At 38.7% G+C, this 13,832-nt stretch overlaps 1 protein-coding gene across 1 annotated transcript in view; it reads left to right on the top strand.

Moving 5' to 3' along the window:
- PLEKHH2 (pleckstrin homology, MyTH4 and FERM domain containing H2) overlaps positions 1 to 13,832 on the top strand; it is a 75,753-nt gene that overhangs the window by 30,466 nt on the left and 31,455 nt on the right. Inside the window, exons 9-15 of the mRNA XM_048483004.1 lie at positions 1,389 to 1,464; positions 2,801 to 2,895; positions 3,725 to 3,869; positions 7,743 to 7,879; positions 9,458 to 9,568; positions 11,117 to 11,203; positions 12,314 to 12,472. Of these exons, the coding sequence (XP_048338961.1) occupies positions 1,389 to 1,464; positions 2,801 to 2,895; positions 3,725 to 3,869; positions 7,743 to 7,879; positions 9,458 to 9,568; positions 11,117 to 11,203; positions 12,314 to 12,472 (810 nt within the window). The remainder of the gene's footprint in view (positions 1 to 1,388; positions 1,465 to 2,800; positions 2,896 to 3,724; positions 3,870 to 7,742; positions 7,880 to 9,457; positions 9,569 to 11,116; positions 11,204 to 12,313; positions 12,473 to 13,832) is intronic.

Here is a 13,832-nt window from a genome sequence, read left to right as displayed (position 1 = left end):
AGGTTCATATTCTCATTAGATTTATTTATAACATAGACATCTATTAAACTTGAGATGTTTAGTCTGTTGTCAGGGGCTGGATACAAGGATTTTATCACTTTGAAGGATTTTATTACTTTGGTGTTTATTGCTAGTTGCATATTTGTTTTTGTGATCCATTCTGCTGTGGCAGGAGTAACATCCCCCCCTCCAAAAAAACCAGTTTATATTTCAAAATACATAAAAACACAAAAGGAACACATGGTTAACAATCTGTTGTTGGTTTATTAAACCTGACATTACCTTCAAAAGAACTGTGAATAAAGTGTTTTTGAAAACACTTGATAATCTTTAACTTTTCATAATGCGACATAGTCATCAAGACATGGAACTTGTAAGAGAGCACACAAAATTCATATAAAACACAGAAAGATTCTAGGGATAGCAAGGATACTGAGAAATAATGCATTCAATGGTTGTGATAAAGAAGGCAAATATATGAGTGCGGTATGGAATCTCATGTAATACCCTTATTTTGTCACAACTTCACTTCTTGGGAGACCTCATTCAGATTTAATCAGCCTATTCATTCTTTACATTTTCATTCTTTACACATAGAGCCAAACAACACATGGTGGACACCTGTCCAATCAATGGCTGCGGACCCTATTTTAGAGGAAAATGTAGACATTTAAAAATTGTCACAAGGGCACTATCCTGATTGGGCCTGCAAAATGGCAGCAACAAGTGATGTTGTTTCCCTCCTCACCTTTTAAAATGCAAAAGCATTTCCCCATAGCTGTTTCAGCACTTGAAAAAGCATTGGGGCGGGGGGAACAAGCCTGGTACCACCACAGCATCTCGTGGCTATTTTTAATAACCAAATTTTCTTCTAAAATGTCATCAGTGGCCACAGGTGAGACCTGTGTCCACTATGATGTGTGGTTTGGCTCAGATGTGCCCATCTAAAGTGAACAGAAAACTTGAGAACACAGCATTCCATGTAATACACAAGGAAATCACTTCTCAGTCCTGAATCCTTCACTTGTATACAAGAACATATGTAAGGGGGGTTATGGGTTCAAACCCCCCATTACATGTCTGAAGCTCTGTCCCCCCCTCCCCCACCCCCCCACCCCACCGGCTGGGCTCCCAGCCAGCAGTCCCTTCTTCCCTCCCCTCTGGGGAGAAGAGACTGCAGTCCCCGGCCTTGGAAAGTTGTTTTTATAAGCACTGAGGCTGGAGGGCGGGGCTTGGGAGGAATGGCCATGCCCCCACCCATAACAGATAAACAAGTATTATTGTAATTGTGTGTAATTTAAAACAGTGTGAAGCAGTACTAAAGTAATGCTTAACAGAAAGAATAATGAAATATATTGTATTTTTAAAATCCTGTGTTTATATCCCAGGAAAGCAGAATCTATGCTGTAGCTAAATCTGGTCTACGTTTTTCTGAGGCCTTCAGTGTTGATTCCTTCAATAAAAGTAAGTCTATTAAAACTCCCCTTATACCTGCAATCCTAAATCAGTAGGGAGTTAAATTCCTTTGAGAGAACCAGGTTAAGATCAGACGACTTGTCACTTTTTAAGGAAATGTCTCCAAAGAGGATAAAGCATAGTGATTATGGCAGGGTAGGTCTATGGGTGATTGGTGTTTCTTACAGGTTATCTTTAGACATCATGAGGAACTACAATTATAAACCAAGCTTTGCTTAAACTCTTCTTCTGTGTGAAGTATGAATGGGGACTTCCCAAGCAATTAAGAAGATTCTTGATGCTGAATTGGTGTTCTAAAGCATGTTTTGTACTTGGTTTATTGACTAGGTAGAACCAACTTTGGTACATTGTGGTGTCTGCATACAGAAATTTCAGTTTGTTCAGTAACATGACCCCTTACCTGTGCACAAAGTAGGTAATGTGAAGCAACAGCATGTTCCAGGTGCATTCAGCTGTAGATGGAGTTTTCTCCTTTTCTCCCGCCTCTAACTGCTAGTGATGACTCACCAAGCAAGGCTGAAGCTCCAGGAAAATGTAAAAGACAGTAGGATAAAGGCTCTCTCTTAAGCAAATGTTTGTTTAGATTCAACCAACAGTTGCCCAAACACAGTGATACAGTTAGAAACAAGTCACAGTCTACCTATTGCCTGACCTTCTCCATAAGAATTTCCCTTTCAAACTGTTTTTGTCCCAGGAGAGCAAGCAAGAAAGCCAAAGCTTTTATTTTTCTATCTAAAAGAAAATGTATTTGGGAAATGTATGGGGAATGCAGTGAAGTAGCTGGATAGTGGGCCGGAGGGTGTCTGTGATCCATAGCGCAGAGCCAGGAGGAAGGCTTGGTTTGTTCTTGGGTTCCCTCACCTCCTAGTGAAAAGGAGCGAGCAGGCTGCATGTGCTTTGCCACCATCTTTGTAATACAAGAAAGCCTGGAATGTTAGTTTGTTCCTGGAATTTTTGAACAAACTGGTCTGTATATCTAATAGGCTGCCCAATGGTTGTACAGGCTATTATATAGACAAACTAGAATTCATCTTGATGTCTGCAGACGTATTCTCGACATTTGCACTATTTCTACTGACTTAAAATATATTTTGTCACAATTATCTAATTTATTGGAAAATTTAAAACAAAGCAATTATGTGAATGAATTGGATCCCTTTGTCGTCTTAGCTTTGTTGGATTTGCAAGTTTATATCTACAAGAGTATTTCTTTTGCAGAGGCGCATAATTAACTTAGTTTTAATAAATAATTTTTAATAAATAACAGTCAATATGTGACTCAGTATTTTCGGAAGTTATTTTGAGGAAGTATTCTTTGTTTCAGGTTCCTTGTGTTCAGCTGCATATTCTCCGTCAGGACTCTACACTTCACTAATATACAAGAATATGACTACACCTGTGTACACCACTCTTAAAGGGGTAACCTTGTTCTTTATAAGAAAGTTATTTGGACACGAGGAGGATGTACTGTCATGTTCTGCTTTCATTTATGCGGCCCTGGATGCCAAAAGTTTTTAGAAATATGTTTTTTAAGGGGCTGGGAAATCAATTAGTTCTGCTTAGAAAGTGTTGAAAGTAGGTGTCTTACTTTTGAGGTGTTGGGCTATTGTAATAGTGTATAAATACAGGATGCAGTCTTCCAGACGTAAGTCCTATCTCTGCTAAAGGCTTTGTCTTGTTTTATTGTCATGGTTTCTTGCAGTATTTAATTAGTTTCAGTTTTTGTCTGGCAACCTTTTGTAGTATGAAGAAACTTAACATTTTGGACTGTTAAGTAGACCAGTGTCCAGTGAGACCCAGCCTGTGGGATCTGACACAGTGCCATAGGGCCTATAAAACAGAGCTGTTCCACCTGTTGTATGGTTGAGGAAGCTATGGGTTTTCCAACTGCCTGGCCTCCCCCTACCTTTCTTCCTCTCCCGTTTTCAAGTTACTTAATTGTAGTTATATTGTTGCCATTGGGTTTAAATGGGATTTAAAGCATATTTGTTATGTTCTACTATCATTTTATGTTTTTATTGGATTTTTGGAAGCCACCCTTAGCTATTGAGGAAGGGTAGCATATAAAACTAATAAAATAAATAAATAAAATAAATATTTTTAATTGGACATCTTGTCTGTTCCTCAGATTGTTAACTGTAGTTCTAAAAATAATAAGCAGGAAGCAAATCAACAGTTAAAAAATACCAAATTTTTCATGGGAAAATTTATGCAAGACTGAAAAAAAATAATCTGCTACTTTCTTTAGAAAGCAACACAAATAAGCAACAACCCATTCTTAGATGACTCGTCTGGATCTGATGAAGAAGACAGCTCTCAATCCAGTTCACGGACATCTGAATCAGATTCTCGAAGTAGAAGTGGCCCAGGTAGTCCCAGGGCCATGAAACGAGGTTTGCACAAATCATATAATTGTTACACAGTTTCACATAAAGAGGAAAACTGATGAAAGGTTTGTTGAAGGCTTTCACAGCTGGAATCAACTGGCTGTTGTGGGTTTTCTGGGTTGTGTGGCCGTGGTCTGGTAGTTTTTGCTTCCAACATTTTGCCCATATCTATGGCTGGCAACTTCAGAGGCATCGTGGTAAGATGTGTTTCTTTCTGTGGCTCAATGTGGAGTAACTGTGTGGTGGGAAATATGTTTTGTCCACCTCACAGAGACATTTACAGATATCTTTGTCTGTGCAGAATTCATGTTACTGTTGTATTTGCAATCACATTTGCAACTGCATTTTCAATTGCATTTGCAATTTCATTAGCATGTGTCTGGGTGGAGTTCATTCACAGTGGCATTTGAATGTCTCTTTTGGTTTTGGTGTTTTTTAGTACCTGGTAGCCAGGTTTTGTTGATTTTCAGACTCTTGTCCTTTTTGTTAAAACTGTCGGAGACTTCATGGATTTCAATGGTTTCCCTGTGTAATCTGACGTAGCAGTTATCAGAGCTGTCCAGTGTATTCAAATAAGACCCCATGTCCAGCTTGGTTTAGAGTGTGTTCAGCTACTGCTGATTTCTCAGGTTGGATTAGTTGACAGGACCTTTCATGTTTACTAATTCTTCTACGTTTTGTAGTCCTTATGTATACTTGTCCACAGCTGCTTGGTATGTGATAGACTCCTGCAGAAGGGTCTCTCTTGTGCTTCGCTGACTGTAGCATTTGTGGTATTTTTCTGATGGATCTGAAGACTGTTTGAAGGTTATATTTTTCCTATTTGATCAGTGACCCCTTTGATGTATGGTAGAAATACCTTACCTGAGGGAGACTGCTTTTCCTCAGTCCTGCATTTTTCTCTCAGTTTTATAGCTCTTCTGATTTCTGGTATGGAGTAGCCATTTGCTTACAGACCCCAGTCTAGGTGATTCAGTTCATCAGTGAGAAGGTGTGGTTTGCAGATCCATTTTGCACCATCTACTAGAGTTTTGATGATGCCTTTTCTTTTGTCATAGGTGGTGATTAGAGCTACTGGTCTCTATGGGTTGGTTTTCTACAGACTGTGTGACCCAGTTGTTGGTTTTGTTTTGCAGATGACCATGACATCCAGAAATAGCAGTTTTCCCTCTTTTTCTTTTCCCATGGTTAACTGAATGTTAGGCTGGATACTACTAAGGTTGTCCAGAAATTTCATCAGTTCTTCCTTGCCATTGCTCCCAATTGTGAAAGTGTCATCCACAAATCAGAACCATACGGTGGGCTTTTGGGATGCTGTTTTTCAGGCTTGTTTTTCAAAGTCTTCCATGTTAAAATTTATTTATTTATTTTATTTATTCTTTAGATTTTTATACTGCCCTATCCCCAGGGGGCTCTGGGCGGTGTACAACATATAGACATAATACAATCATAAAATAACTAAAACCTTTAAAAGCAGCGATAAAACATAAAGACTAAATATAGTAAATATAGGTATAAGTATAAGTGGCGTCCGACAACCCCTTTTTCAAAATCCTCTCCCAGGAGGGAGGGGCGGCAGGTCACAGTAGATAACAGTGGCCCAGATGTAAGGGCCAAGAAAAGAAGGGGGGGTATAATGGGGCTGAGAGGACTTCTCATGGCCACTCTATCTGTCTGATTGTAGGAGTCCCATTGGAAGTAACTGGTTGTTAGGCAATGTTGAAACAGGATTGTGATATTATTTGGGAAGATCTGATTGATTAATGCAAAGATATCCTTTATTGAACCTTGGTGATCAGGGAGACCACATCAAAGCAGATCAGTCTGTCATTTGGCTGGAGTTTGAAGATGCTTATCCTATTGATGAAATGAGCTGAGTCCTCAATGTAGGATATTCTTTATCCTGTGTAAGGTTTTTAAACAGGTAGCCAAGCGTTTTGCTAATTCATATGGGGGGATCCAATGGCTCTCACAATGGGTCTGCGTGGAATGGAGTCCTTGTGGATTTTGGAGAGTCCAAATAGTCAGAGTGGAACAGTTTCCGTCTTGCAGAGCTGTTGCCATGTGTTGGGATGGAACAAGAAATTCTTAATCACCATTTTGGTTTGTTGAGTGATTTTGTTGGTCGTGTCTTGTTTCAGTTTTTGTATGTTGGAGGGGTGTAAGAGTTCTGATTTTTTCTTTATATTGTTCAGTTTTCATAACTACTGTGTCATTGCGCTTGTCTGCTGAAAGTGTGATAATTTCTGGATCTGAATTGAGGATCTTAATGGCATTTCTTCCTTTCTATGTTACATTGCTGGCAGGAAGTTTTGTTTTCCATAGGATCCTTGCCTTTTCAGGGAGATGCCGAATGGCTGATTCAATATTGGCAATGATGTCTTCCACATGAACTCTGGTAGTGATAACTACAGTGTTGCCTCCCATGGCTAAGATGGATGTTTGCTTCTGTCTGATAGTGTGACTAGCTGTGTCTTTTTCAGTTTTTCTGTAGGTGAGGTTGTTGATCTTACCACATCTTGGCTTCTGATTTTTCTATCTGGTGTGGTTGTGAAGGAATAGGGCCATGAGTTCTTTGTAGGTGGTATGGATTCTGTCCTGTAATAGTGCGTGGAAAAAGACAGCCACACTGCCAAACAGAAGCAAAAATTCAACAAATGTGAAAAAGTCAGCTGAAATCCTCACTCAAGACCTCAGGCATCATCATCAGTCTGACTGAACGCCAGCTTTCCAATGAGGAAACATCCATCGTAACCAAGGGAGGCAACTTCTTAATATTCCAGGAAGTATCCAGGACAGATATGTCAAGGGAAACAGCAGAAGCAGTTGTTGCATACCATTCTCCAGAAACTGATACTTGCCTAGTGTTCTTTCGATATACCTCCACTACCACCATCCTCATTCTGCCTAAATGCAACATCTCCTGTACCCAACAGTGCTTTAACTTACAACAGTTTATGCCACAATAAATTTTGTTCATCTTTGAGGTGCCAAAAGACTCTTTCTTGTTTTGACTAATATGGCTATCCCGCAGAAATTCCCCAGAGAAGCATTCTAGAGTATAACTACTACACTGTCCACTTATTAGGGCACTAGTTGGTATGCAGGATGCAAAGAAATATTTGCATTCCTGGAGTATCTGTATCCTTTATGGAGAGAAAAACTAATACCACTAAGCATTTAATATTCCATAAACTAAAACATTATCTTTCATAATACAGAATATCTTAATCCAAGCGGGTTTTTCTTATTGTTGTTGATGTCGGCAGAGGTAATTTAACGCAACGGTAGAACTCGTGGCAAGGAGAGAGTGGTGTAGTCTTCTTGCACACAACAGGAGCCTTCTTCACTCATGGAAATAAACACTCTTCAAACATGTTCTTCTTTCCATAGGAAGGCCTTTACTTAATAAGTTGCAAGAATGTACAAGACTACTAATATAAACTAATCTAAGTATACAGAATACTTCTAATCTATATACAGCACACAGCTTTCTTTAAGCACACAGCTTACTTTTTAGACAGCTCATTACAGAAGAACAAATTTGCAGAGTTGGAGGTAATATATAAGGGTTCCCAACTCCAGTTCAGGCTCAGACTCATACATTGGATACATTATCCTGCCTTAGCAACAAGCCCTCGATTGGTCCATAACTTTCCACCAATCCCTTCAAAGGTCTACGCTTGCTACTTTTTTATTGAAGCCTAATTGTCATCTGAACTTTACATAATTTTTAATTTTATGATGCTTTCTGCTAATCTAGGAAGCTGAACAGATCACAGCCATTTTGTTTGTCAGCCATTTTACAAATCCTGACAGTTGATTCTGGTAAATACCTTAGAAGGAGATTTATGTAGGTATATGTTGTTTCTCATTCAGGAGTCTCTCTGTCTTCAATGACCTCAGAAGGTGATTACGCCATCCCTCCTGATGCCTACTCAACTGATACAGACTATTCTGAACCCGAACAAAAATTGCCTAAAACTTGCTCCTCATCCAGTGAAAGTGGAAAAAATGTGAGTATGGTTCGATCTGCTTGTAAAACAAAGGCTCGTAGTTGCTTTGTATGAAATATGTGTGATGCACAATTTTGCAATTTGTGTAAAGCTTTTGGATTATAATTTTAGCTTTTTTGTAATTGACAGTGGTACCGTATATACTCGTGTATAAGTCGACCCGCATATAAGTCGAGGCACCTAATTTTACCTCAAAAAGCTGGGAAAACTTACTGACTCGCGTATAAGTCGAGGGTGGGAAATGCAGCAGCTGCTGGTAAATTTAAAAAATAAAAATAGATGCCAATAAAATTACATCAATTGAGGCATCAGTAGGTTAAATGCTTTTGAATATTTATTTCAAAGAAAAACAGTAAACTGGCTCTGTAAGTGGAAAAGAGGGTCAACAAGAAAAATATAGTATCAACAATAACTTTAAAAGTATAAAAACCTTAGCTCAATCAGCAACCAAGCTAAAACACAAGAGTTAAAACCTTCAAAACTGGATTCCTCATCATCATCTGTATGTCCAAATGTAACCCAACTTAGATTTTAAGAGGGATATTATCAGAAATGGAAAATCTACTATTAGCTTCCATTGTAAACAATGGGGGATGGGGCACCCTTTTGGGGGTCCATAACTTTGGATCCCCTGACCCAAACTTCACCAAACCTGGCTGGTATCATAAAGAGACTCTCCTGATGAGACCAGCCAGGTTTGGTGAAGTTTGGTTCAGAGGTTCCAAAGTTATGGACCCTCTGGTAGCCCCATCTACTAATAGCTCCCATTGAAAACAATGGGGAATGGGGGCACCTCTTTGGGGGTCCATAACTTTGGACCCCCTGAACCAAACTTTACCAAACTTGGCTGGTATCATCAGGAGTGTCTTCTGAGGGTATCCTGAAAGTTTGGTGTTGCTAGCATAAAACTGCACCCCCTGCTGGCCGGCAAAGTAAAAACACAAAAAAAATTTAATGACCCGCATATAAGTCGAGGGGAGCTTTTTCAGCATTAAAAATGTGCTGAAAAATTCGACTTATACATGAGTATATACGGTACATAGTTTTTTTATATTTTTGTTCAACATTTTGTGTTGGAATTTTTCCCTCTCCTCTGTTTTTGTTGGGTATTTAATACCAGCTCTCATCTCCTCTGGCCAACAAACAGACCATCTTATTCATTGAATCTTTTAATTCATATAGATTTTTAGGAGCAAGCAAGATGAAGAATAAGCATCTAAAAAGATTAATTATGAAAACTTATTTTATATCATGTATAGTTCACCTTTCTCACTGAGGCTCAATGAGGATTTCATAATGAATAGTAAAAAGAATATTCATGGCCAAAAGGCAAGAGACATCTGTGTTTGTGCTAGCAAGTTATATTAACATGATTATATTAATGAGGTGATGAGCAGCTTTTTTTTTTTTTTTTGGACAGTTAAGGTTTTCCATGGATGCAATCTGCCAACTTGTACCATTTCATCAGTAGGGCTTGCTGATAAATCTGGTTTCAAACTGCCACACAGTTCAGTGCAGCTAAGGCAAAATATACAATATAATTGTCTTTTTGAAGCCTTTTTATTTTTTTACTCACAGGAGCCGTTAGAAAAATCTGGATATTTGTTAAAAATGGGTGGTAAGGTAAATACCTGGAAACGAAGATGGTTTGTGCTTAAAGGGGGTGAACTGCTTTACTACAAATCTCCGGTAAGTATTTGCAGTTCCTGTACTTTCTGGAATTGTTGTGAGTCAGTTGCCCTGATTACTCTGAATGGGTCCATCTCTGGTCTACCAAAGGATAGTCTGAAATTTAACAAAATAATATTTGTACTGTCAAAGGCTTTCACAGCCGGAATCATTGGGATGTTGTGTGGTTTCTGGGCTGTATGGCCATGTTCCAGTAGCATTTTCTTCTGACGTTTCATCTGCATCTGTGGCTGGCATCTTCAGAAGATCCTCTGAAGATGCCAACCACAGATGCAGGCGAAACGTCAGGAGAAAATGCTACTGGAACACGGTCATACAGCCCAGAAACCACACAACACCCCAAAATAATAATTGTTTGTTATGACTGCAGATAGTGACAGCTTTCTCACCTAGGTAGTTTGATTTTGGACACCAAGGCAGAGAGTTAACAAATTTTAGCTCGGTTTGAAGCAACAGGAGGTGTGGAGATTGCATGTATGTCTATGCTGTTGCTTTTGAGGACCTTTTGAGGAGCAGCAGTGGCGTAGGAGGTTAAGAGCTCATGTATCTAATCTGGAGGAACCGGGTTTGATTTCCAGCTCTGCCACCTGAGCTGTGGAGGCTTATCTGGGGAATTCATATTAGCCTGTACACTCCCACACACGCCAGCTGGGTGACCTTGGGCTAGTCACAGCTCTTCTGAGCTCTCTCAGCCCCACCCACCTCACAGGGTGTTTGTTGTGAGGGGGGAAGGGCAAGGAGATTGTCAGCCCCTTTGAGTCTCCTGCAGGAGAGAAAGGGGGGATATAAATCCAAACTCTTCTTCTTCTTCTTCTTCTTCTTCTTCTTCTTCTTTAGGTAGGTTCAGCATTTTTGCTGCAATTAAGCAGTTTGCCTGGTTTCAATAGACTATGCTTGTATAATTGTTAATAAAAATAGCATAAAAATATCATCTTCAGTGCTCTTGTATCCAAAGGAAGTTACACCTTGTAGCATTGCCCCTTAATTTATTCTATAAGGAAATAGGTAGAATGTAACAGATACCTATAGAATAGGAATCATAAAGTATTGTTACACTAAAGGTAATCAGTAAATAAATTGAAATATGCATTCCATGTCTCAATGCTGAGTTCCCTAATGTATATATTTAACATAATATTGGGTATTCTTACATTCTATTGGGACAAAAATCAAAGCAGTTAAGTTTTTTTAACTGAACAAATGATTACTGATGTGAAACATCAGTAAAAAAAACTGCAGAACCACAGTCTATTAGAAGAATCCATCAAATCCACTTTACAAATGTTATCAAAATTAATTAAAACTCTTGCTAATCAAGCTTTGGCAACATTTGGAGCTAGATTCAGGGAACACTGTGTTACCATCACTGCCTCCTCTTTCCATGCCTATCTTTGGCCAAGCAGAGGGTTGGAAAGAGAGAGGGAAGGGCCAGATATTTATGACCAGTATTGATTCTTGGAAGATCAGATCCTAAATGTGTAACTCTGCTACTCTGTGCTTGCTACTAAATGTGAATAATTCTTTTTTTCCCTAATTGAATACCCACAGAGTGATGTAATACGAAAACCACAAGGACAAATTGAACTAAGTGCATCTAGCCGTATTGTAAGAAGTGATGGAAAACAAACAGTTCAGGTGCTTGTTTATCTTTGGTATTTTTAGTACATTAGGTGGTAGGATCAAAGAATATTACTGTTTTACAAGAAATCAGTTGCTATGGTTGTTATTTTATTTTTTATGTTCAATTGATTTAATCTTTCATAATTATTAATTTGGAAGAATAACTGCTCACTGTTTTGCTTTCTAGTCAAATGCTTGCCAGTTTGATAAGGAGCAAAAAGGAGTTCCAGTTGTTTCCCAACTCAACTTGCTACATCCAGCTGCCTCTCCTCCTGTAACCATAGCAGGAGTGATTAGTAAGACTTGTAGGAGGCAGAGGCTCACTCCGCACAAGCCATTAAACACAGGTTTAGAATGGGGAAAAATACGTTTGGCGGGGCACTTTGCCCAGATCCCGCTCCTAAAGTGAGTCTGCCCCATGTTATTTTCCCCAAACCGGGTTTTTTGAGAATTATGAAAAATCCCAAGTTGCAGCTGCTTGCAAGCGAACAGCCAGGCAGGAGGCACTTTATTTGGCTGCACTTTCCTTTTTTTAATTTTGTGGCTTACATCTGCATAGCCACGCAGGTGCAGATGGTCATATCGTGGTATCATGAGATGTCAGTATGGCTGTGGTGGTTCATTTGTGCATGCCTGCATAGCTACGCATCGGTGGGAGGTAAATTAAAAAAAATAGACGCGCCTCCGTGCCAAGGTGCGACAGCAACTCAGATTGTTTCCGTGGGCTCCAATCGCTGACTGCATGTATGCATGTGAACGTGAAAAGAGGAAAGTGGGTTACTTTATCCTGACTGCAACCCACTTTACATTTGCTGTGCAGAGTGGGCCAGAGAGTTCTGTTTTCATCCTTCTCCCACATTCATGTTCATCTTTGAGGCTGTTGCTACAAAGTAGTGCAAAGGGCAGACCTGAATTCGACTGTTTTTCCAAAATGGTTACAGTCCCCCTTGTTAGACTAAACTGAATGTCATAAATATATGTGCCTTTATTAAATTAAAAAACCTTAACTGTCCTGAATTTTACTCCCAGTAGAATGAACTTAACTGTGTACATGTTTAACGTTAAGAAGGAATTCCTCACTTTGCATTCTCATAATTCAGCATTATGTCTTCTGTTGCATTGTAGCTTACAACTGAAAAGAGAACTTATTATCTGACTGCTGATTCCCCAAATATCCTTGAAGAATGGATCAAAGTCCTGCAGAATGTTCTTAAAGTGCAGGCTGCAAGTCCACTTTTCATTCAGCCCGACGTCAAACCAGCTATGAAAGGTTTGGTAACTAAGGTAGAAATTCTCCAATATACTTTTCTATTGTGTTTATGTATTGTCTGTATTTGCCATTTTATTTTAGTGGATGGAGTGATAAAACTGTACTTGTCAGACCAAAGGAACCATTAATAAAAATTATCTCTAAATACCATAAAGACAGATAATTGGGTAGAGAACAGTAGTACCCAAAGAACAGATGAAACTTGCAGGGAGGCTAACATAAATTATTTGCCTCAGTTTTCACTGCAAAAAAAGTTTTCTAACAGAGCATTTGAACAAAAATATAAAATAGAATGACAAAGAATATTGTTTTGAATCTTATAAACTGCATTTACAGGGGGAGAACGACATTCATCTGAGAGTTTTTAAAGTGCTCAAATGTCATTTATCATTAAATTTTAAAATATCTTTCTGGCTAAAACTGTCCTTTTAACCAAGATTGGAAGGTAGCTTATGTAATAGCAATCCTGGAGTAATGCGGGAAATTACCAGTCTGCTCTTTTAATATGTTTCACCTAAATGGACAGATAGAAATCATTCCTGGAATCTATAATTGTTAAGCATACAGAAGGACAAGACTTATTCAAAATAATTAGCGTGGTTTTCTCAAAGGGAATCCTTGCCTTACCCTTTTAGAACTTCTTAAAAGCATCAACAAACATATAAACAAGAGGATCTGGCAGACACTGAAGTGGATCCAACTCTCATTCAAGTACCCTGTTTCCCTGAATATAAGACATCCCCTGAAAATAAGACATAGCACATCTTTGGGAGCAAAAATTAATATAAGACACTGTCTTATTTTTGGGGAAACACGGTTGTTTCCTTCAGTTTAAGGAGACTTCCACCAACTTATATATTTTATCTTGTAAATACAAAGCATGACCGTTAATGAATTAATTCATTTCCTTGTGTTTAATGTCTACTTATTTCATAATATAATGCTCTTCAGTATATTTTTCTTATTTTATGGCTGGTTTACTTAAACTTCTAACATAATCTGATGTGGTTCTGAGACAGCAGTCAAATAGTTGAATGTTGTTTAAGTTCTGTTATGAAAAGAGTTTGTTACCCTGTTCTACAGTCTATAGCTTTTCATTTACCTCAGTTCTTCATAAAAGTGGGGAGGGAGGGGTGGCATGCAAACGAAGGGGAGGGAGGGGTGGCATGAAAGGGAGGGGAGGGAGGGGGCCCAGCATTTGGACATAGCCCACCCACCCTAGCGGGGGGAGGGGTGGCATGCAAGGGGAGGGGTGGCATTTTTTAATATTAACTTTGATATACTATTTTAATAGTAATTAAAATTTAATTAGCTTTAATATTATAATTTTTATAATTTCTATATTTAAATATTAATATAATTTTAATATTTTAA

This window comes from Sphaerodactylus townsendi, linkage group LG01 (genome assembly GCF_021028975.2).
Source record: "Sphaerodactylus townsendi isolate TG3544 linkage group LG01, MPM_Stown_v2.3, whole genome shotgun sequence".
Lineage (NCBI taxonomy): Eukaryota > Metazoa > Chordata > Lepidosauria > Squamata > Sphaerodactylidae > Sphaerodactylus > Sphaerodactylus townsendi.
This window is presented reverse-complemented; position numbering and strand designations above follow the sequence as displayed.